General features: G+C 41.3%; 2 protein-coding genes across 2 annotated transcripts; both read left to right on the top strand.

Annotated features, from left to right (window-relative positions):
• The first annotated feature begins 1 nt into the window (after position 1).
• Positions 2 to 2,621, top strand: LOC121845296 (C-type lectin domain family 4 member E-like). The gene is made up of 4 exons (XM_042316376.1): positions 2 to 355; positions 1,053 to 1,192; positions 1,269 to 1,378; positions 1,948 to 2,621. The coding sequence occupies exons 1-4, from the start codon at positions 43 to 45 to the stop codon at positions 2,078 to 2,080; spliced, it is 696 nt and encodes a 231-aa protein (XP_042172310.1). The 5' UTR covers positions 2 to 42; the 3' UTR covers positions 2,081 to 2,621.
• Positions 2,622 to 6,092: 3,471 nt separating this feature from the next.
• Positions 6,093 to 21,634, top strand: LOC112267278 (fibronectin; the record flags this gene model as incomplete). The annotated part of the gene is given in 6 exon segments (XM_042316375.1): positions 6,093 to 6,213; positions 9,887 to 10,165; positions 10,410 to 10,676; positions 16,748 to 17,017; positions 19,130 to 19,399; positions 21,365 to 21,634. Coding segments are annotated over 5 exon segments (1,264 nt in total), but the record flags the coding sequence as incomplete, so codon positions are not given.
• Between the last annotated feature and the right edge of the window lie 3,024 nt (positions 21,635 to 24,658).

Raw genomic sequence — 24,658 nt, 5'->3', positions numbered from 1 at the left:
ATGACCACAGAGAGAGACCAGCTACAGAATAGTCTAAATACCATGACCACAGAGAGAGACCAGCTGCAAAATAGTCTAATTTCCACGACCACAGAGAGAGACCAGCTACAGAATAGTCTAAATACCACTGCCACAGAGAGAGACCAGCTACATAATAGTCTAATTACCATGGCCACAGAGAGAGACCAGCTACAGAATAGTCTAAATACCACGACCACAGAGAAAGAACAGCTACAGAATAGTCTAAATACCAGAACCATTGAAATAGATGAGTTGACGAAGAGTCTGAACACTGCAGCTATGGAGCGTGACCAGCTACAGAAGTTGATAGAAAGGCTGAACTGGGAGAACAAAGGTAAGGACAGCCCCCCACACACACAGTTTCGGTAGTTGACCTATTATCTCACACATAAACATATTCAAGAAGTATTGTTCCACATTTAAGCTGCAACATAACTGAAGATGCATTTTCCAATCTGTGTCGAAAGTGTAATGTAATTAATTGTCCCAGTTTTTAATTATTAATTCTAGAAGAGACTAGAGATGTCAGATACATTGGAAGTGTTTACTTGTACATCAAGCTGCCTCTACAGAAACAGGAGACTAGATCATATGAGCTCTTCTGGCCTCTCACAAGCCAAGGCTCATACAAAGCTACTTATTCAATGTGTGAATAAATAACAGTTGTAAAAGTTATGTTTAACGTGTAAATGTCAGATACACTGAACAAAAATATAAACACAACATGTAAAGTGTTGGTCTCATGTTTCATGAGCAGAAATAAAAGATACCAGAAATGCTCCATACACACAAAAAGCCAGTTTCTCTCAAATGCTCAGATTTGTTTTCATCTCTGTTAGTGAGCATTTCTCCTTTGCCAAGATGATCCATCCACCTGACAGGTGTGGCATATCAAGAAGCTGATTAAACAGGATGATCATTACGCAGGTGCACCTTAGAAGTGCTTTATCTGTGTCATGTTCTTTTTATTTTGTGTAATATAAATGTTCATAACATTCGAGTGTCAAAGATAGTAAATGTGAAACTTCTAGGCTCCTGTCCTGAAGGATGGAGAAGGTTTGGCTGCAGCTGTTACTACCTCTCTACTGAGAAGAAATCCTGGGAGGAGAGTAGACAGGACTGTCTGGAGAGAGGAGCAGATCTGGTGATCATTAACAGTGAAGAGGAACAGGTGAGAGACAGAGAGAGATACTCTATTTATTAGTCCATCATGTATAATTAACAATGATTTTTCTGTGTCACAACAGACATTCATCAATGGGTTTGAATCAGTCAAATATGCCTGGATTGGTCTGACTGACTCTGTTACTGAGGGGACCTGGAAATGGGTGGACGGCACCCCACTGACCACCCCAAGGTAAGAGACTACTGCTCTATAATAACACTGACCACCCCAAGGTAAGAGACTACTGCTCTATAATAACACTGACCACCCCAAGATAAGAGACTACTGATCTATAATAACACTGACCACCCCAAGGTAAGAGACTACTGCTCTATAATAACACTGACCACCCCAAGGTAACAGACTACTGCTCTATAATAACACTGACCCCACCCCAGGGTAAGAGACTACTGCACTGACCACCCCAAGGTATAGTAATAATAACACTGACCACCCCAGGGAGAAGGACCACCCCAAGGTAGAGACTACTGCTCTATTCACTCTGGGTTCTGAACACTGACCACCCCAAGGTAGAGACTACTGTCTATAATAACACTGACCACCCCAAGATAAGAGACTACTGATCTATAATAACACTGACCACCCCAAGGTAACAGACTACTGCTCTATAATAACACTGACCACCCCAGGGTAAGAGACTACTGCTCTATAGTAACACTGACCACAGGGGAAGGAGTAGGACTGATTCTCTGTGGTTCTGAGAGAGAGGTCTGTCTAACTCGGTGTTGGTTCTACTGCAGGTATTGGGATGATGGACAGCCCAATGGTGGTACATTCCAGAACTGTGGGGGAATCATTTACAAGTCGTCAGGCCAAGGAGCATTGTGGGATTTTGATTGTATCTATTCAAAACAATGGATCTGTGAGAAATAGGCTTCTCATAAGTACTTTCTCTGCACTGCTGATGAATGAACTCTCTACTGTATGTTAATGATGGTCTGAAGACTGGTGTGATTTGATAGAATGGTACAAACACATGCACACACAAAGACACTGATCTAAACCTGAGTCTCCCATGGGGGAAACCAACGTCTTAATTAGACGAGGTAATTCCCTCTCGGACTGAGATCTGACACTGATTTTGAAGTTGCAGGCAGGGCTACCTCATCACTTGACCATGAGCAACCAATCATGACCAACTCATGTCCACTACACAAGCTGACACAATAATGTATTCATTTGTCAATCAATAAGGTGTAGAATAGGGGTATAATATCATTCAATAGTCACTGTCAATCAATCACTTAAGTTTTACACTTCGAAATTGATTTGAAATGACTGTATATGTTTATCAGGTATGCTTACTTCTTCTGCGTTTATTATTCTGAACATAAACATTGTGTACTTCCTGCTAATTCAATAAATAATTCAACCAAGATTAAAGACATTTCCTGACTAGGACATATAAATTCATTAAAAATTCTACAATGTGATTTTCTGGATTTTTTTCCCCTCATTTTGTCTGTCATCGTTGAAGTGTACCTATGACGAAAATTACAGGCCTCTCATCTTTTTAAGTGGGAGTACTTGCACAATTGGTGGCTGACTAAATAATTTTTTGCCCCACTGTATTTGATGCTGTTCCATTAATTCTGCACCATCCATTACAAGCCCGTCCTCCACACTTAAGGTTCCACCAATAAACATCCATTCCATGTGACTATGCATGACTGGCCGAGAAGAGCTTCAGCCTGTGCTAATTCATTAACACAACTCTAACCCAATACACTATGGCTCTTTTTCTCAGTCGTCTAAAAAGCACTCTTCCTCTCGGTCCTCTCCTTCACTGATCTGAAATAAGAGACCAGGTCAAAGCTAAGCCAATCTAATGAGCTTCCTTCCACCATATTGTTTTCACCTGTTAAGCCAATCAGTGCAGATGTAGGGGAGGAGACAAGGAGAGAGACTATAGTGAAAGAGCCTCTGGCCACATTCAGAAGCCTTTTGGTCAAAAGTTGCAGATATAAATTATATCAATAAAGCGGAATTGATTCCTTATTCTACACGTCAGAGAGGTGTGTTTTTTTTACTACATACTATATTTCAGTTCCTAAACGTTGCATCCTGCAGACCGGTGACGCTGACCGCCGCTCGAAGGATGGGATTAAAAACAAACCAAATATATATATTGTAAAATACATTGTGTCCATAAAATGTATATAGTATGTATAAGCTGAAAGTGAAGCCTTGTCCATTAATTTACTCCAATTATGGTAGGGGTGGTAGCGTTAGGGGAAAATAATAAAGGAAAATATATTTAAGTAGTTACCAAAAAGGTGTCAAAACAATCTAAATATATTTGAGATTTGACATTCTTCAAAGTAGACACCCTTTGCCTTGATGACAGCTTTGCACACTCTTGGCATTCTCTTAACCAGCTTCATGAGGAATGCTTTTCCAACAGTCTTGAAGGAGTTCCCATATATGCTGAGCACTTGTTGGCTACTTTTCCTTCACCTTGCGGTCCAACTCATCCCAAACCATCTCAACTGGGTTGAGGTCGGGTGAAGTTATTAAGGATACTTTGGATAGTGTATCAATACACCCAGTCACTACAATACAGGCGTAATTTCCTAACTCAGTTGCCAGAGAGGAAGGAAACCATTCAGTGATTTTACCATGATGCCAAATGTGAATTTAAAACCATTACAGAGTTGAATTGCTGTGATAGGAGAAAACTGAGGATGGATCAACAACATTGTAGTTACTCCACAATACTAACCTAAATGAGAGTGAAAAGAAGGAAGCCTGTACAGAATACAAAATATTCCGAAAAATGCATTCTGTTCGCAATAAGGCACTAAAGTAAAACTGCAAAAAATGTGGCAAAGAAATGAAATAGAAAGTACAAGTACAAAGCATTATGTTTGTGGCAAATCCATTACAACACATAACTGTATATCCCTCTTGATATTGTCAAGCCTGGTGGTGGCTGCATCACGCTATGGGTATCCTTCTCATTGTAAAAGAATAAGGATAAAATTAAATGGAATGCAGCTTTAAGCACAGGTGAAATCCTAGATGAAAACCTGGTTGAGTCTGCTATCCAACAGACATCAGTAGACAAATTCAACTTTCAGCATTAACCTAAAACACAAGGTCAAATATACACTGTAATTGTTACCAAGATGACATTAAATGTTCCCGGGTGGCCTAGTTACATTTTTGACTTAAATATATGGGAAGACTTGAAAATGGCTGTCCAGCAATGATCAACAACCAACTTAACAGAGCTTGAAGAATTTAAAAAAGAATAATGTGCAACTATTGTACAATCCAGGTGTGCAAAGAGCTTGGCGACTTACCCAGAAATACTCACAGATGTAATTGCTGCCAAAGGTGATTTTAACACTCAGGGGCTGAAAACGTATGTAAATTTGATATTTCTGTATTTCATTTTCAATAAGTTGGCAAATGTTTCTAAAAACATGTTTTCACTTTGTCATTATGGGATATTGTGTGTAGATTTGTAAAATAATATATAAAACATAATTCATTTTGAATTCAGGCTGTAATACAACTAAATGTGAACTACTGTGTTTGGGATTATAGCACTGTTATCATATACTGATTATTGCTGATAGGACTCATTCATATAAACATAATGACACAACTTTGCAGTACAGGAGAGAAAAGTGTATTGCATCTTTGTCAAAGATGCACAATGTAAAGAATTACTGATTAATTTTTAAAATCTCTGCATTCTTTCATTGTATAAAAATGGAGGCAACATATCTCAGTTAAATGAATAAAGATGTAACACAATTCATCATTTAAATACTTTTTAAAGAATTGTTTATAGAAAAATAAATGAACACATAAAAAATAAATACAACTCATTGAATGAACATTATTTCTAATTGTGGTGATTTCTCCCAAATAAACTCCAATAAGTATGAACACATAGAGAGGAAATGGAAAGAGAGAGAGGTGTAGAAAGAGCAGGTTGAGAGAAAATACGTTCTGGCATTTAATCTCTGTGCTCTTCAGATACACACAAAACCAAACTCTTCATATCATAAACGCATTGAATATAATTCACATTGGGTCTCTGTACCTTTGAACTCATCCCTGAGCTTCTTCACTCTCGTCATGTCTGCTTTCTGACAACGTTTTAGGACCATCAGCTCCACAAAGACCTTTGCTTCCACCTGGAGGAACAAAGGAGTGATTACAACTGTCACAGGGATGACAAAAAAGAGAATAGGAATACTGTACATTTTCTGGTCTATGTTTGTTGGTATGTTAACAGCATTTAACCACGAGCTGAAGACATTTCAACTTGGTGAACCATTTGAATGTAGAATAAATATTTTAAATAAAGCTTGCGGCGTTTGCTAAGATTTTTCAGATGTGTTGTTATTTCCAGATGTTTTTAATTATTTTGACACTATCAATATTTGACACCAGAAAAATTACAATTATCAGAACTACATACTCTGGCTCTTAGAAAACGTAGAACTGTTTTTTTAAAAGCACGTCGGTTACAGTTAACGAGACAGTTGAGTGGACAACAGTGAAGTCCAAGAATGGAACAAAAAGTGCTAAGATTGTTGTGGAAAACGAGTCTGATGAATCGTTCCTTGTTGGAATACGCTTTTTTGGACAACAATGTTAAGGGTGAAAGAGTTGAGGTGTCAAGCAAATCTCTTATGTGGAGGCGGTGTAGAACATTGAAGGGGCAAGAGGCCACAGTCCTGAAGAAGATGCACCACAACCAGTTGCAAATGGTATACTTCAATCAAGTGATCTGGATACACGTATTACGTTTTTGGGCCTCCTTGCAGTGCAAGGACTACTGTCGCCTGAAAATGTCCCGCAATCACATGATCCTTCTGAGCCAGTGTAGGGATACCTGTTAAAAAAATATTATTATTATCCACCTGTACAGTAGGTGGCGGAATGCACATATAATTGTTGCAAATGCCATTATGACAAAGAAGAAGGTACATTTGACAACTATTTTATGTAGCTCTACCTGAGGCTTCTCGACAGCCGGAGAAGTGGTAGGTTACTAATATTTCTATTATATAAGTCAGGTGTAACATTCTTTATAAGTCCATTTTTATTTATCTCAACGAAACGTGAAGATAATAGCCCGATTTTGAACTTCTTTCTAATAAACGTCAGGTAAAAACATAAACACCCAACTAGGCCCACTATGGCGGTGTGCGCACAAAGTCTACAAACGGTTTTCTCTTTTACACGCGATCAGACGCTGAGATGTGTTTTGTTAAGCCGATATTATATTTATCCTAAAATAATACATGTTTATGTTGAAAGAAACAATAAGCGATAGTGTTAGTGTATTTCTTGCTAACTTTGATAGGCGGTCATGTCTTTGAGTGCTCTATAGGCCTTATTGAGTTCTATAACATTCTTAGTGTCCGAATACCCATCAGATTTGAAGAAAATTGCGGAAAAATATGTAGCCGAAGTCAGGCGACTAAGGATACAAATTCATTGTTTTTATTCATTATGACAAATGTTAAGAAACTGTTGAACAATGTAGTGACTTTTGAAATAAGTTACACGTTGGCTGACATTTTGTTTGCTGCACTATCCTTACGAACCACATAGCATATCATTACAGCAGTACGTTAGTAGCTACCTAAGTTGGCTACAAATGTATTTATTTTTTATTTAGCCGTTATTTAACTAGACAAGTTAGTTAAGAACAAATTCTTATTTACAATAACGGCATACCCCGGCCAAACCCTAACCCGGACGACGCTGGGCCGATTGTGCGCTGCCTTATGGACTCCCAATCACGGCCGGTTGTGATACAGCCTGGAATCAAACCAGGGTCTGTAGTGATGCCTCTAGCACTGAGATGCAGTGACTTAGACCGCTGCGTCACTCGGGAGCCCCCTCAAATACGTTCAATTTGACAGTAAATTGACTATATGCGGGTTGGTATCATTTGTGGAACGTTCCAACAGGAATCTGTTCCAAAGACTTTAAGTACACGGTTGTCAACAAACAACATGTTCAAAGTAACATGGTCAATTCACGTAGCTAATTAGCTGGCGAATAGGCATCAACTCACCACGTAGCTTATTCTTTATGTTTGTCCATAAACTACCAGAGTGAGGAAATACTTTTTTCAGAATAAACATGGTGAGTGAAAAACTTAATGAAATAGCCCAGTCCCCACCCGGTATCTTATTCTGCCGCTAAACAACTTTATATGCGTTGTTTGTTGGCAACCTTGTTATTTGCAAAGTTTTTGGAACAGATTCCTGTTGGAACGTTCCACAAACTATACCCACCCCTATATGCTATCTAACTACCCAACCTTCATTGGCTTGATTACTCACATCATGCTAAGTTAAGTGGTATAGTCGTTGCACGTTCTCAATAGACATTGTTAATTCAGGTGTGTTTGTAAATTCGCCCTGGCTATCTACTCTGATTTCAGAGCACTCTCCTCTGAGTGTGCCTGAGCGCAGAATAACTGATGAATTTACTAAGCTGAACACCCCTTGAATATGGCCGGTGTAAGTAAACCTAGGCGAAAAGGCGTTATTAAATTGTTGCCAGCAGCACAGCTACAGTCACCAATGAGTTGGATAACATGAAAACAGCCTAACCAGCTCAGCTAGAGTGAATAAAATGGCCAGAGTGAGGTGTTCTCTCATTTGTGTCTGGGAGTAGCTACTGTAGCAAGCTAGCCAACGTTAGTCAGTTAGCTTGACTTCCGTTGTGAGGCCAGAACGCTTTGATCAACCCTACTACTCCCTGGCCAGAGCGTCCAGTGTGCGCTCTGAACTCTCCGGGAGCGATACGCTCTGAATTTACAAATGGACAATCGAAATTTGGCACTCCAGATTAAATTTACGAACACACCCTAAGTAAGTATTATACAGTATGTTAGTATGCGGCACTGGTTCCCAAACTTTTTATAGTCCCGTACCCCTTCAAACATTCAACCTCCAGCTGTACCCCCTCTAGCACCAGGGTCAGTGCACTCTCAAATGTTGTTTTTGCCATCATTGTAAGCCTGCCACACACACTCTATATGATACATTTATTAAACATAAGAATGAGTGTGAGTTTTTGTCACAACCCGGCTTGTGGGAAGTGACAAAGAGCTCTTACAGGACCAGGGAACAAATAATAATAAGTAATTTTGCTCTTTATTTAGCCATCTTACATATATAACCTTATTTGTTCATCAAATTGTACAAAAAATACATCATCCAGATAGGCCAGTCATGTGAGAAACTCGTCATCATGCAAGCGGTCAGACAAGTGAAAATTATGGTCATTAAAGAAAACTTTAAGCTCGTCTCTCAATTTAAAAAAACGTTCCCCTTGATAACCAGGGCACTTCTGTATGTTGTAAAAGCGTTACATGTTCGCTGCCCATATCATTGCATAGTGCAGAAAATACATGAGAGTTCAGGGGCCTTGCTTTAACAAAGTTAACCATTTTCACTGTAGTGTCCAAAATGTCTTTCAAGCTGTCAATCATCCTCTCGGTTGATGCTGCAGTGAACCCAAGTGGCGTCGGGAGCAACTGCTTGCACACGCGTTACCACTCCACTATGTCTCCCTGTCATGGCTTTTGCTCCATCAGTACAAACACCAACGTATCTTGACCACCAAAGTCCATTTGATGTCACTAAGCTGTCCAGTACTTAAAAATATCTTCCTTAATTGACCCCCATAAACATAACGGACATATACCAGGAGCTGTGCCAGACCCGTCACGTCTGTTGATTCACCCAGCTGTAACGCATAGAGTTCACTGGCTTGTATGCGAAGCAGTAATTGTTTCAAAACATCTCCATGTCACTGATGCGTCGTGAAACAGTGTTTGATGAAGTCATTGTCTGTATAGTTTTTTGGCCTTTTCCCCCAGCATTGTCCCAGCCATATCCACTGCAGCAGGAAGAATTTAAGTCCTTCACAATAGTTTGGCAACGGACTGTTAGTGGAATTCCAGTGAGAGAGTAACGGTTAATGTCATTGAATGCTCATTATTTCACTAGGCTACATTTATTTGACATTGTGTTATTTCGCTGAACACTAGATGGTTTCATTTTATTTTTGGCAGTGAACCGAAGCTATTCAGGAGTGGGGAAAAACACTACCCTAATGTACAGCCCTATTGGAAAATCTAAAGCATTGCCCGTATCCCAGTTTGGGAATAGCCTGTATGGGGTATTCAAACGCAGCTCAGGATTTACTTTTTGTAGCAGGTTGATTAGGAGAAATTATGCAGCAAGTTAGGACAATTAACATAGTAGGTTAGGATAAACGGGTTAAGGTTAGGAAAAGGGTTAGGTTTAACTTAAATGCTAAAATAAATCAACGTCTGACGTCAATTAGACATCAACTGTATCCCGTCTAGCGGGATACCAGGTTCAGGCAGATTGGTGTCCAACCTAAGCCTGGGTCATTTCTACAACACGGTGTGTTTTCTGCCCCCAGAAAATATAACTTCTTATTAGTTTAAATGTGGATTCCAAGTCTTTAAATATGAGGTCCGGTGTCCTTAAAAACAAAAATATGTCTCTTTAAAGGGAATATTTTGTATTTTGAACACTTTTCTTCAGTGGATGTAGTTGTTTTTAACATGTGTTAACTGCTGGGATGAATAATACACTTGTTTTTGTAATTTTACTGTCAATAAAGTCTGTTTTTCTCTCTCTCTCATTATTCCTTCACCAGTGCTGCCCCCTCCTGGTGAATCCATGTCCTGCTGCTGACATCAGTATTTGACATAAGTATTTGTGTCTCTGAGCTGTAGTTGTCCTCAGTGGATGACAGGACCACAGACATTCAGAGTGACCTGGGGGTGTGACGGTGAAACAAGCTCATCAAGAGTGAAAGGTGGGCATCATCTTAAAATAAGCAGTCTCAAACCTGATGAAAAGTACCAGTTCAACATGGCTACAGAGGGAGAAGACAGAAGCCAAAGCAGATGGATCTCAGCATCCCTATCCACAGGTACAGTAGGCCTCAGCATCCCTATCCACAGGTACAGTAGGCCTCAGCATCCCTATCCACAGGTACAGTAGGCCTCAGCATCCCTATCCACAGGTACAGTAGGCCTCAGCATCCCTATCCACAGGTACAGTAGGCTAACTTGTGTTTTTATCCAGACTACATCAGTCATTCATTACTAGAGACATGTTTGGACTCTGTCAAAAACACAACCTCTATTCTAAACAAATATTGATTTTTGTTTCAGTGGTCCCACCCAGAGTTTTAAAGATAGACCATTTGGAAGAGACCTCCTTCACTCTCCACTGGTCCAAGGCTGAAGGGATGGAGAAAGTCCCACAGCGCTTCTTCATATCCAACTGCATCCCAGGAATAGACCCCCTCACAGCCGTTACTGACGACTGCCACAAAACTTTCTCAAACCTGCATCCTGGCACCGAGTACACTGTTAGTGTTGCAACTGTGCTGAGCAATGGGGAACAGAGTGAACCTGTCTCTACAACAGTCTGCACTAGTAAGAGATCTTCCCCTAATTACAGCTCATCATCTCTTTACCACTAAAGCCTCTCTCCAACCTTTTATCCAGTCGCTCCTTTCTGGGGAGTTTCCCATTGCTTGGAAGACAGCCACGCTTTGTCCTTTATTTAAAGGAGATCAAGCTGATCCTAACTGTTATAGGCCTATTTCTATTTTGTGCTGTTTATCAGAAGTGTTGGAAAAACTTGTCAATAATCAGCTGACTGACTTTCTTGATGTCTGTAGTATCCTCTGGTATGCAATCTGCTTTCCGCTCAGGTTATAGATGTGTCACTGCAACCTTAATGATGTCACCATTGCCCTTGATTCTAAGCAATGTTGTGCAGCCATATTTTTTGACTTGGCCAAAGCTTTGGATACGGTAGACCATTCCATTCTTGTGGGCCGGCTAAGGAGAATTGGTGTCTCCGAGGAGTCTTTGGCCTGGTTTGCTAACTACCTCTCTCAAAGAGTGCAGTGTATAAAGTCAGAACAGCTTTCTCTACCCTTAACCTTGTTCTGAACATCTCCAAAACAAAGGTCATGTGTTTTGATAAGAAGAATGCCCCTCTCCCCACAGGTGTCAAGCTCTCAAGCTCTAAACCCTCAGAGGTAGTAGTCACCTCATACAAGTCCTTAGGAGTATTGCTAGCCGGTATACTGTCCTTCTCTCAGCACATATCAAAGCTGCAGGCTAAAGTTAAATCTAGACTTGGTTAAATCTAGACTTAGTTTCCTCTGTCGTAATCGCTCCTCTTTCACCCCAGCTGCCAAACTAACCCTGATTCAGATGACCATCCTACCCATGCTAGATTACGGAGACATAATTTATAGATCGGCAGGCAAGGGTGGTCTCGAGCGGCTAGATATGCTCTACCATTCGGCCATCAGATTTGCCACCAATACTCCTTACAGGACACATCACTGCACTCTATACTCCTCTGTAAACTGGTCATCTCTGTATACCTGTCTCAATGCTTATTTATAAAACCCTCTTAGACCTCACTCCCCCCCCCTCCCTAGCTGAGATATCTACTGCAGCCCTCATCTCCCACATACAACACCTGTTCTGCCAGTCACATTCTGTTAAATGTCCCCAAAGCACACACATCCCTGGGTCACTCCTATTTTCAGTTCGCTGCAGCTAGTGACTGGAATGAGCTGCAACAAACACTCAAACTGGTATCTTCAATCAAAGACTCAGTCATGGACACTCTTACTGACAGTTGTGGCTGATTTCTGTGATGTATTGTTGTCTCTACCTTCTTGCCCTTTGTGCTGTTGTCTGTGCCCAATAATGTTTGTACCATGTTGTATTACTACCATGCTGTGTTGCCATGTGTTGCTGCTTTGCTATGTTGTCTTAGGTCTCTCTTTATGTAGTGTTGTCTCTCTTTATGCAGTGTTGTCTCTCTTTATGTAGTGGTCTCTCTTTATGCAGTGTGGTCTCTCTTTATGCAGTGTGGTCTCTCTTTATGCAGTGTTGTCTCTCTTTATGCAGTGTTGTCTCTCTTTATGCAGTGTTGTCTCTCTTTATGCAGTGTTGTCTCTTTATGTAGTGTCTCTCTTTATGCAGTGTTGTCTCTCTTTATGCAGTGTTGTCTCTCTTTATGCAGTGTTGTCTCTCTTTATGCAGTGTTGTCTCTCTTTATGTGTGTCTCTCTTTATGCATGTGTGTTGTCTCTCTTTATGCAGTGTTGTCTCTCTTTGTCTCTCTTTATGCAGTGTTGTCTCTCTTTATGCAGTGTTGTCTCTCTTTATGCAGTGTTGTCTCTCTTTATGCAGTGTTGTCTCTCTTTATGCAGTGTTGTCTCTCTTTATGCAGTGTTGTCTCTCTTTATGCAGTGTTGTCTCTCTTTATGCAGTGTTGTCTCTCTTTATGCAGTGTTGTCTCTCTTTATGCAGTGTTGTCTCTCTTTATGTAGTGGTGTCTCTCAACGTAGTGTTGTGGTGTCTCTTGTGTGTGTTGTCTTATATAAATATATTTTTATCCCAGCCACCCGCAGGAGGCGTTTGCTTTTTAGTAGGCCGCCATTGTAAATAAGAATGTTTTTAACTAAGTTGCCTAGTTAAACAAATTAAAAATAAACGAACTACAACAATTTTGTTACATTACAAATATACATTTTGTTGCTTCTGTTCTGTTTCTAGCTTATTTCTTCCCATATCAAAAGCCCTGGATTTATTCTACTTTTCCATCTGGAAGGATATAAACATTTAAATGAAACATTTAATAAAATGACTAGAACGTTACCGGTGGAAAAGTAGAGTGAAGTTTGCGGTGACCATAAAATTGTTAAATCTATACCAAGAGTTAGTGTCCATCCCAGTATACAGCTACATTCTCATATAGTACACATTTCTAATTTTGTCAGTCGTTTTCATTTCGAGTTAGTGTACTTTTAGCTAGCTAACGTTACGTATGATCTGTGTGTAGTTATATTCGTATATCAGAGCCTTTGCTGGTTATAGCTAGTTATGAACCTGGTTGGTTAGCTACCTGCAGATTCATGCAGGGTAGTAACGTCATGAGTTGGGGTTATGGTTCATTATCTAGCTAGCTACAAGTCTTAGATACGAATGACTCCACTATGCAAGTAACCATTTAAATAGAATGTTCATGTCACTGCGACAACTGTTGATAGATGTAGCTGGCAAATTCCCTCTAGCTGTCTACTCCGATTTCAGAGCACTCGTCTGTGTGCCAGAGGCCAGAATAACTGACCAATTTACGAACGCTCTACACTTGTTGAATGTGTCAGTAAACGTTGGTCATTTAAACATAATTAAATTGTTACCAGCAGCGCAGTTACAGTCACCAATGCTCTGGATAACATAACAACCTAACCAGCTCTGCTAGTGTTAGAATTGTGTCAATTCGAATCTGGTATCAGGATAAATATGACAATGAGTCACCGATTGTATACTATGTATTTTTTTATTAGCTAAGCAATAAGTGGTAAATGCAATTTTCGTATATACGGGCTCTCTGTCCCACCTCGCAGTGCAAAACAGAGAACTGACTCGTTCCTGACAAAGATATTGTAATATACCCTGATGACAGAAGTAGTTCCGGCTTCCGAGCCGGCCTGTCAGAGTAGAGACTGGGCGTGGTTTAAACTTGCTCAGCCTATTGCAGGCGGGTCCCCGCCTCTTGGCGCTTCTGTTGATAGATGTAATTGTTGCTGTGAAGAACATCCATGCGCTCATGCTCCATACCGTTATCTCGCACCTGGCTCCTGTTATCTAACAAAAGACCGCTTGTTCTGCAACCCCACGCTCTGAATGTGCCCCCCCCAACCCATTGCACAGGTCCTGTCTTCTGTATTTTTCCATCATGAGAAAGGCCCATGGCCTTGAAACTTTTAACAATGTTTCAAGTCAGCTATGTTGCATAACACATACATACATCCACACAAGCCAACAGCAGATAATATTCAATCATATATATGGTAATGGCAATAATGTAAAACACAGAATCCAACACTAGGGCGAGTGAAATGGTCACAGTGAGGTGTTCTCTCATTAATATCTGGATGTAGCTCCTAAGCTAGCCAACGTTAGCCAGTTAGCTTGGGTGCTTGACTGCTGTTGTTAGGTCAGAACGCTCGGATCAATCCTACTTTAGGGCCATAGCTTCCAGTGTGCGCTCTGAATTTACAAACGGACATTCTGGCAACGCTCTGAGTTTACGAACACCCAGAGCACACTCTGGCACTCTAGATAAACATTTCCGAACACACTGTAGTTTAAACCAGCCTTTAGTCTTGAAATGGTTAGTACATGGCCTCACATGTGAATCCCTCGAGATGGGTGGGGCTAAAGCTTAAGAGGGGGTGAACAATGCTGAATGGGAGTAGACAAAGACTATTCAAAGACCATTTTCTCAAAAGTGAGGTTACAAGTTTATGTAGTGTAAGCTATACAACTTTGTAGCTCTGAGTCTCTACTTTTATCCAATGTGAAAAACACAACTTATTTTGCTACATAAGACCAAATCGAGCCGGTCAGTCATATTACCGGCAGTCATGGGTCATGACCTCAGTAATATTCCACATGACTACTGAGTTAATGTAATCTCTTTTTTGCACTCTGGACATGCTTTGGTAGTACCCAACTTGCAAACTACCAGCAGGTCCTAATGGCTTGGTACTCAGGGCTCTATTGTCCCTGTAACACCTCTGACATCAATGCAATCGAAAATCACATCAAACACTTAAACAGTATGTGCTTTTAAAACTCACCTCACTGTGATGACCAATTTGAAGAAAGAAGTTCAATAACAGGTTGAAACTGAATGGAAAACATGGTAGTTGTGGATGTGGTTTCAAAGCGTAACACAACGAAATGAACAGCCCTTTCTAAGGTGATAATTCATTCAAAACCCACATGAGCATAAGAGCTTAAGTATAGGCCTATATGAGCCCAAGCCCCCCAAAAGTACAACTGAATTAAAATAATGATTATGTATTCTTCTTACGATAAAATTATATAAAAGAATGGCACGGGACTTAAGCGTATCTTGTCTGCTAAATGAACAAGTCTACATGCTATGGCATGGTGCATAGCCAGATAATATACAGTAGAACTCTTCTGTTCTTCTGAAATACATTTTCTTCATATTATGTTTATTTAGTCCTGCCTAAAATACATCATTGATTCATTGTGATGGTGTATATTAAATCATTTATTACACTTTGAAAGTTCCACATTTTTTAATGGCACGCATCAGCGTCTTGTAGGTGTTGAGGCCTGGAGATGTTAAACGTGTTTACCATAAAAGTGAAATTAATATCCCAAGGGTTTATTTGCATAAATCACTGGAAACAGATGGTTATTAGAGACAGGTTTCTATTTGAGCCAGCGGTCTATTTCCTTAATGCACACACCTTTTGCTCATTTGCATAGTTAATTGTTTAATTCCAGCATTCACTTCCAGCATTTTAATAAATGCACTAATGTGTTATCATTTACCCGTCACATGTATTTTGTCTTAGTATGCCTCTATTTCAAATAAAAAAATAACTTCCTTGACAGAATAATCTCTTCTTTGACTGTGCATTTTCGGCAGCTGATTTCTTGGGGTCTGTACTCCCGAAGTTCACTGTTTTTGTGCTTGCCAGTTAGCAGTGGTCAGCTGTTAACAGCCCATGGCTAGCAGTTTCTTACTGGCGAATTATTAATTCATTATTTAATGTATCGAATCAAACATTAAACCTTGTAAATAATTCATGAATTCACGGTCAATTGCCATGAGACCGGCTGTCTATTGCATGATAATAAACAGCTGACTAAATGTCATGACCTCCACAGCTCTAGGTAAAACATCTTCTTAAAACATTATGGCAATCCTTAGTGCAACACCTAGCAGCCTAATCAAGAGATGTTGGCCTTTTGTGGAGGCTGAAAGAGGCATAGTTCAGACATTATCTGAGAGGAAGTTATGTATCTCTTTATTGAAAGCTGGAGGACTTTCTTTTTTTACAACTTTTAAATTTTTCAGATTATTTAACTTTTGAGAAATGTTAAGTGGGACATCTGTTAAACATTTAATTACATTTGAGTGTACAACACATTTTGCCCCCAGAACAGCCTCAATCCATCAGGGCATGGACTCTACTAGGTGTTGAAAGCGTTCTACAGGGATTCTGGCCCATGTTGACTCCAATTCTTTCCACAGTTGTCAAGTTGGCTGGATGTCCTTTGGGTGGTGGAACATTCTTGATACACATGGGAAACTGTTGAGCGTGAAAAACCAGGCAGCGTTGCAGTTCTGACCCAAACTTATGCTCTTGGCACATACCCTGTTCAAAGGCACTTAAATATTTCTGTCTTGCCCATTCACCCTCTGAATGGCACACACACAAAATCCTTCTTTATCCCGTCTCCTCTCCTTCATCTACACTGATTGAAGTGGATTTAAAAAGTGACATTAATAAGGGATCATAACTTTAATCTGGATTCACCTGGTCAGTCTGTCATGAAAAGAGCAGGTATCCTTAATGTTTTGTACATTCAGTGTTTATCTGGAGTTAAACTGTAACCCTGACAATGTTTATTTTCCCTTAGTACTTCCTGTTCCAGACCAGCTGACTGTTGACTCAGTGGACACCACATCAGCTGCTGTTAGCTGGAACCAGTCACCAGGATTGGACCACACCCAACATCATTACCAGATCTCCTATCGCTGTTCAGGGACAGAACCATACATCACCACCACATCTTCACCCAGCATCACTCTCTCTGACCTGAAACCTGCTACTGAATACTCAGTCACTGTCTGCACTGTGCTGGAAAATGGAAAGCAAAGTCAACTGGTGTTAACGACCCTCACCACAGGTAACTACCCTACTTAAGTATTAGTTCTGGTTATTAAAATGACTATATGTGATTTCCCCAGATCTCAAAATGCAGTTTGGTGCTGAAAACAATGAATGTTTATAATATCTGAGTTCATGCTTTATTCCATTTCTGTGAGTCATCAGTGGTGTTGTCAGAGTCCTTCAAGCACAGTGGGTTTGGAGGCAGGTGCAGAGGGTTCGAATAAATGTATATATTTTTTTAACTCCCGGAAAGAAATGGTCACGCCAAAAACACAAGGCGCATTAACTGACCGGCCCATACACAGGACCAAACACAGGACCCAAAACTGTCTGGAGAAACAAAACACAAAGGAACATCCACAAACTAACAGCATAGCAATCCCGCACAAACCTAGGCAGGACTAACAGGCTTAAATAGACAAACATCAAGAAACACAGAAAGGAACAGGTGCAACTAATAAGACTAAACGAACAGAAAAGGGAAAAGGGATCAGTGGCGGCTAGTAGACCGGTGACGACGACCACCGAGCACCGCCCGAACAGGCAGGGGAGCCACCTTCGGTAGGAGTCGTGACAGGTTGAAAAAGTAACCAATTCTCATACTTGAGTAAAAGTAAAGATAGAAAATGACTTGAGTAAAGGTGAAAGTCACACAGTAAAATACTACTTGAGTAAAGTCTAAAAGTATTTGGTTTTAAATATACTCAAGTATCAAAAGTAAAAGTATAAATCATTTCACATTCCTTATATTAAGCAAACCAGATGGAACCATATATATATATATTTTTTTTTACAGATAGCCAGGGGCACACTCCAATACTCAAACATCATTTACAAACTAAGCATTTGAGTTTAGGGTGTCCACCAGATCAGAGGCAGTAGGGATGATCACTTGATAAGTGTGTGAATTAGCATATTTTCCTGTCCTTCTAAGTATTCGAAATGTAACGAGTACTTTTGTGTACCAGGGAAAATGTATGGAGTAAAAAGTATGTTATTTTCTTAAGGGATGTAGTGAAGTAAAAGTAGTCAAACATAAATAGTAAAGTACAGATACCTTAACTACTTAAGTAGTACTTTCAAGTATTTTTACTTAAGTACGTTACACCACTGTGAGCCATTATGTCAAGGAGTTGATCTGCTTGCTTTAACTTTATCCAAAGTACAGCGTAAAACACTTGTTATTGTGGAGAGTATTTATAACCACAGCATTCTTTTAATTTATATGAATTAATGAATATAAATCAAATCAGTTTATTTGTCGCGTGCGCCGAATACAACAGTGAATTGCTTACTTACAAGCCCTTAACCAACAGTGACATTTTTAAGTAAAAAAGAGATATTAGGTAAACAATTGTTTAGACATTTTTTATCTGTCATCTGCAAACTTAATGATGCTGTTGGTGACGTGCCTGGCAATGCAGTCGCGGGTGAACAGGGAGTACAGGAGCGGACTGAGCACGCACCCCTGAGGGGCTCCAGTGTTGAGGATCAGCGTGGCAGACGTGTTGCTACCTACCCTCACCACCTGGGGGACGGCCCGTCAGGAAGTCCAGGCGTGGGGGACGGCCCGTCAGGAAGTCCAGGCGTGGGGGACGGCCCGTCAGGAAGTCCATGCGTGGGGGACGGCCCGTCAGGAAGTCCAGGCGTGGGGACGGCCCGTCAGGAAGTCCAGGCGTGGGGGACGGCCCGTCAGGAAGTCCAGGCATGGGGGACGGCCCGTCAGGAAGTCCAGGCGTGGGGGACGGCCCGTCAGGAAGTCCAGGCGTGGGGGGGGACGGCCCGTCAGGAAGTCCAGGCGTGGGGGACGGCCCGTCAGGAAGTCCAGGCGTGAGGGACGGCCCGTCAGGAAGTCCAGGCGTGGGGGACGGCCCGTCAGGAAGTCCAGGCGTGGGGGACGGCCCGTCAGGAAGTCCAGGCGTGGGGGACGGCGCCGGAATAGCAGAAACACTTCATTTTTGTTACAAATCAGCTTCTGTTGTGACTTCTGCTTCAGCTTAGTTCTTCCCATATCAAAAGGAATTGCAAGCTGGCTTTTTCTATTTTTTAAACTACTATTCTACTTGTCCTATTGTAGTCTATTTCTGGAGTTAAACGATAACACTGACAATAATGTAATTTCTCTTAGTACTTCCTGCTCCAGACCAGCTGACTGTTGACTTAGTGGACACCACATCAGCTGCTGTTAGCTGGAGCCAGCCACCAGGATTGGACCAAACCCAACATCATTACCAGATCTCCTACCAGTGTCCAGGGACAGAACCACACATCACTACCACGTCTTCACACAGCATCACTCTCTCTGACCTGCAAGGTGGTACTCAGTACTCTGTCACTGTCTGCACTGTGCTGGAAAATGGAAAGCAAAGTCAACTGGTGTCCACAACCTTCACCACAAGTAAGGAAGTCAAATACGTCAAGTTTGTCACCAGACATAATATTTATCAAACCTTAACTAGTTATCAAAATAACTATGAACTAATCATAATGGATATGTCAGCATGGGATGTAAAGGTCCAGTATCTTTCCTGATGAGAAATATATGATGGTGAATTCCCCAGATCTCAACATGCAGTTTGGTGCTGAAATTAATCAAAGTTTTTTATAGTGTCTGAATTCTTGCTTTCTTCGATTAGTGTGAGTCATAATGTCAAGGAGTTGATCTGCCTCTGCTTGCTATAACTTTATCAGTAGTACAGTGTTAAACACTTGTTATTGTGGAGAGGATTTAGAACTGCAGTGTTTTTTGTTTTGTTGCCATGGTGACAACAATGTAGCAGTGGCACAGTGAAGTTGATAAATGCATATACCGGATTCTTTTTTTCAAATCTAACCTCTGTTGTGACTTCTGCTTTAGTTTATTTCTTCCCTTCCCATTACCTTCATAAAACTGACCATCCTACCGATCCTTGACTTCGACGATGTCATTTACAAAATAGCCTCCAACACTCTACTCTAGCAAATTGGGTGCAGTCTATCACAGCGCCATCCGTTTTGTCACTAAAGCCCCATATACTCCCCACCACTGTGACCTGTATGCTCTCGTTGGCTGGTCTTCGCAACGTATTCGTCGCCAAACCCACTGGCTCCAGGTCATCTATAACTCTTTGCTAGGTAAAGCTCTGCCTTATCTCAGCTCGCTGGTCACCATAGCAACACCCACCCGTAGCGCACGCTTCAGCAGGTGTATTTCACTGGTCACCATAGCAACACCCACCCGTAGCACACGCTTCAGCAGGTGTATTTCACTGGTCACCATAGCAACACCCACCCGTAGCACACGCTTCAGCAGGCGTATTTCACTGGTCACCATAGCAACATCCACCCGTAGCACACGCTTCAGCAGGCGTATTTCACTGGTCACCATAGCAGCACCCACCCGTAGCACACGCTTCAGCAGGTGTATTTCACTGGTCACCATAGCAACACCCACCCGCCTAGCAGTTCACGCTTCAGCAGGTGTATTTCACTGGTCACCATAGCAACACCCACCCGTTATGTCAGCAGGTGTATTTCACTGGACACCATAGCAACACCCACCCGTAGCAACACGCTTCAGCAGGTGTATTTCACTGGACACCATAGCAACACCCACCCGTAGCAACGCTTCAGCAGGTGTATTTCACTGGTCACCATAGCAACACCCACCCGTAGCACACGCTTCAGCAGGTGTATTTCACTGGTCACCATAGCAACACCCACCCGTAGCACACGCTTCAGCAGGTGTATTTCACTGGTCACCCCCAAAGCCAACACCTCTTTTTGCTGCCTTGCCTTCCAGTTCTCTGCTGCCCATGACTGGAACGAATTGCAAAAATGACTGAAGTTATATCTCCCTCACTGACTTTAAGCGTCAGCTGTCAGAGCAGCTTATCGATGGCTGCAGCTGTACACAGCCCATCTGTAAATAGCCCATCCAACCAACTACCTACCTCATCCAATATCTGTTTTTGTATTTCTACTTACACATCCTCTTCTGCACATCTATCACTCCAGTGTTAATTGCTCATTTGTAATTACTTTGCCACTATTGGCCTATTTATTGCCTTACCTCCTTACTTCATTTGCACACACTGTATACAGATTTTTCTATTGTGTTGACTGTATGCTTGTTTTACTCCATGTGTAACTCTGTGTTGTTTTTGTCTTACTGCTCTGCTTTATCTTGGCCAGGTCACAGTTGTAAATGAGAACTTGTTCTCAACTGGCCGACCTGGTTAAATAAAGGTGAAATAAATAAAAAAAATATCAAAAGGATTTGCAAGCTGACCTTTTCTACTTTTAAGCTACTATTCTACTTTCCCTCCTGTAGTATATTTCTGGAGTTAAACTGTAGCCCTGACAATAATGTATTTTCCCTTAGTACTTCCTGCTCCAGACCAGCTGACTGTTGACTCAGTGGACACCACATCAGCTGATGTTAGCTGGATCCAGCCACCAGGATTGGGCCAAACCCAACATCATTACCAGATCTCCTACCACTGTCCAGGGACAGAAGTACACATCACTACCACATCTTCACACAGCATCACTCTCTCTGACCTGCAATGTGCTACTCAGTACTCTGTCACTGTCTGCACTGTGCTGGAAAATGGAAAGCAAAGTCAACTGGTGTCCACAACCTTCACCACAAGTAAGGAAGTACACTACTTAAGTATTGTGCCTGGTGTTAAAGTTAATTAAACTTTTATTAAAGTCATGAATGTGTTGCGATGTTCATGCTTGTTTCTGTTCCTGTGAGTCATTATGTCACGGAGTTGATCTGCCTCTGATTGCTTTAACTTTATCAGCACTACAGTGTAAAACACTTGTTATTGTGGAGAGGATTTATAATGCATTCAGAAAATATTCAGACACCTTGACTTTTTCCACATTTTGTTCCATTACAACCTTGTTCTAAAATGGATCAAATGTTTTTTCCTCGTCTATCTACACACAATACCCAATAATGACGAAGTGAAAACAGGTTTAGAAATAGTTGCAAATATATAAAAAACAGATACCTTATTTACATAAGTATTCAGAACCTTTGCTATGAGACTCGAAATTGAGCTCAGGTGCCATGAGGTCGAAGGAATTACATTTCTAACGCCAGTGGGACTTCGTGACAATGATCACAATGTCTCCAACGTACAGCGCTCCCGGAGTAATTAGGATGAAGTGCCTTGTTGAAGGGCACAACAACAGATTTTTCACCTTGTCTGCTCCGGTATTTAAACCAGCAAACTTTTGGTTACTGGCCCAACACTGTAACCTCGAGGCTACCTGCCTCTACCTTACATCTACCTACAGTACCCTCTGTTAATATTGAGGCTACCTGCCTCTACCTTACCTCTACCTACAGTACCCTCTGTTAATATTGAGGCTACCTGCCTCTACCTACAGTACCCTCTGTTAATATTGAGTCTACCTGCCTCTACCTATAGTACCCTCTGTTAATATTGAGGCTACCTGCCTCTACCTTACCTCTACCTATAGTACCCTCTGTTAATATTGAGTCTACCTGCCTCTACCTACAGTACCCTCTGCTAATATTGAGGCTACCAGCCTCTACCTTACATCTACCTACAGTACCCTCTGTTAATATTGAGGCTACCTGCCTCTACCTACAGTACCCTCTGTTAATATTGAGGCTACCTGCCTCTACCTTACCCCTACCTACAGTACCCTCTGTTAATATTGAGGCTACCAGCCTCTACCTTACCTCTACCTATAGTACCCTCTGTTAATATTGAGTCTACCTGCCTCTACCTACAGTACCCTCTGTTAATATTGAGGCTACCTGCCTCTACCTTACCCCTACCTACAGTACCCTCTGTTAATATTGAGTCTACCTGCCTCTACTACCAGCCTCTACCAGCCTTACCCCCCTACCTACAGTACCCTCTGTTAATATTGAGGCTACCAGTACCCCCTCTGTTACATTGACCCAGCCTCTACCTACAGTACCCTCTGTTAATATTGAGGCTACCTGCCTCTACCTTACCCCTACCTACAGTACCCTCTGTTAATATTGAGGCTACCAGCCTCTACATTACCCCTACATACAGGCCCTCCGTAGTTATTGGGACAGTGAAGCATGTTTTCTTCTTATGGCTCTATAGTCCAAAAGTTTGGATTTTAAATCATGACTATGGGGTTAAAGTGCAAATCGTCAGCTTTAATTTGAAGGTATTGTCATCCATATCGGGTTAGAAATAACAGTGTAATGAGTAATAAAGTTGTGAAAAGTTTAGTATTCTCAGAAAATCAGTCCCGGGATAGAAATCTACGTTTTTACATTGCATTTATTTTAGGGGGCAGGAGAATTAACGAGGAGGAAACTCAAATTAACTTTGAGCTCTTTAATTCAAATTCTTTCATTGCAAACAGTAACAATTATTTTTTATGCCACGAGAGGTAGCGGATCCGACCAAATAGGTTGTGGAATCCATCAGTCCAAAACTGAGAGCTGCCGGATCCTGTTCCTGCAGAATCCAGCACAAATAAAACACTGATACAGTAAAAGACATTACCACATTACCAAAGATCTGACTTTAATAACTTGTTATTCAGAACATTTCCAGTGGTGGAAGAGACCTTCTCCTATAGTCAAAAGTTTGCTGACAGTGTTTGTTCTACTGGCTGTGAAATCAGTGGGCCTAAAGTTGGAAAAGTTTAGTTCCTGTAAGTGAACATTGTTTTTTACTAAAACATTTTTTTAATCAATGTTGTTGAAACAGTTATTTTTTATGCACATTTTGATTGACTTTTCCATTTTACAGATGCAAAATAAAACACTGATACAGAAAAGACAGACCAGCTACAAAGAATAGTCTAAATATTTCCAGTGGTGGAAGAGACCACAGTTGCTGCAGTGTTTGTTCTACCAGGGCCTGTGGGACAGAACATTGTTTTTTACAACACAATGTTGTGACAGTTACACATTTTGATTGACTTTTCCATTTTACAGATGCAACTTCAGAGCGAGACCAGCTACAGAATAGTCTAAATACCAGGACCACGGAGAGAGACCAGCTACAGACCAGTTACAACACCCCGACTAAGGAGAGAGACCAGCTACAGACCAGTTACAACACCCCGACTAAGGAGAGAGACCAGCTACAGACCAGTTACAACACCCCGACTAAGGAGAGAGACCAGCTACAGACCAGTTACAACACCCCGACTAAGGAGAGAGACCAGCTACAGACCAGTTACAACACCCCGACTAAGGAGAGAGACCAGCTACAGATCAGTTACAACACCCTGACTAAAGAGAGAGACCAGCTACAGAATAGTCTAAATACCTGGACTACAGAGAGAGACCAGCTACAGAATAGTCTAAATACCAGGACCACAGAGAGAGACCAGCTACAGACCAGTTACAACACCCTGACTAAAGAGAGAGACCAGCTACAGACCAGTTACAACACCCTGACTAAAGAGAGAGACCAGCTACAGAGTAGTCTAAATACCAGAACCACTGAAATAGACAAGTTGAAGAAGAGTCTGAACACTACAACTATGGAGCGTGACCAGCTACAGAAGGAGATAGAAAGACTGAACTGGGAGAACAAAGGTAAATGTGTGCAAAGGGCCCACCTTTTTATTTGCTTCCTGATCCACAGTTTCTGTAGTTGACCTGTTATCTCACACAAGCATATTCAAGAAGTAT

Source organism: Oncorhynchus tshawytscha, unplaced genomic scaffold, assembly GCF_018296145.1.
Source record: "Oncorhynchus tshawytscha isolate Ot180627B unplaced genomic scaffold, Otsh_v2.0 Un_contig_3182_pilon_pilon, whole genome shotgun sequence".
In the NCBI taxonomy this organism is placed as follows: domain Eukaryota; kingdom Metazoa; phylum Chordata; class Actinopteri; order Salmoniformes; family Salmonidae; genus Oncorhynchus; species Oncorhynchus tshawytscha.
Note: the sequence above shows the minus strand (reverse complement) of the source record. Positions and strands in the feature narration are given on the sequence as shown.

Bases quoted from the DNA above. Each gene is read 5' to 3' on its own strand.
- LOC121845296 (XM_042316376.1), top strand. From the start codon at position 43: ATGACCACAGAGAGAGACCAGCTGCAAAATAGTCTAATTTCCACGACC. The intron at 1,193-1,268 runs GTGAGAGACAGA...GTGTCACAACAG, and splicing joins TTAACAGTGAAGAGGAACAG to ACATTCATCAATGGGTTTGA. The intron at 1,379-1,947 runs GTAAGAGACTAC...GTTCTACTGCAG, and splicing joins ACCCCACTGACCACCCCAAG to GTATTGGGATGATGGACAGC.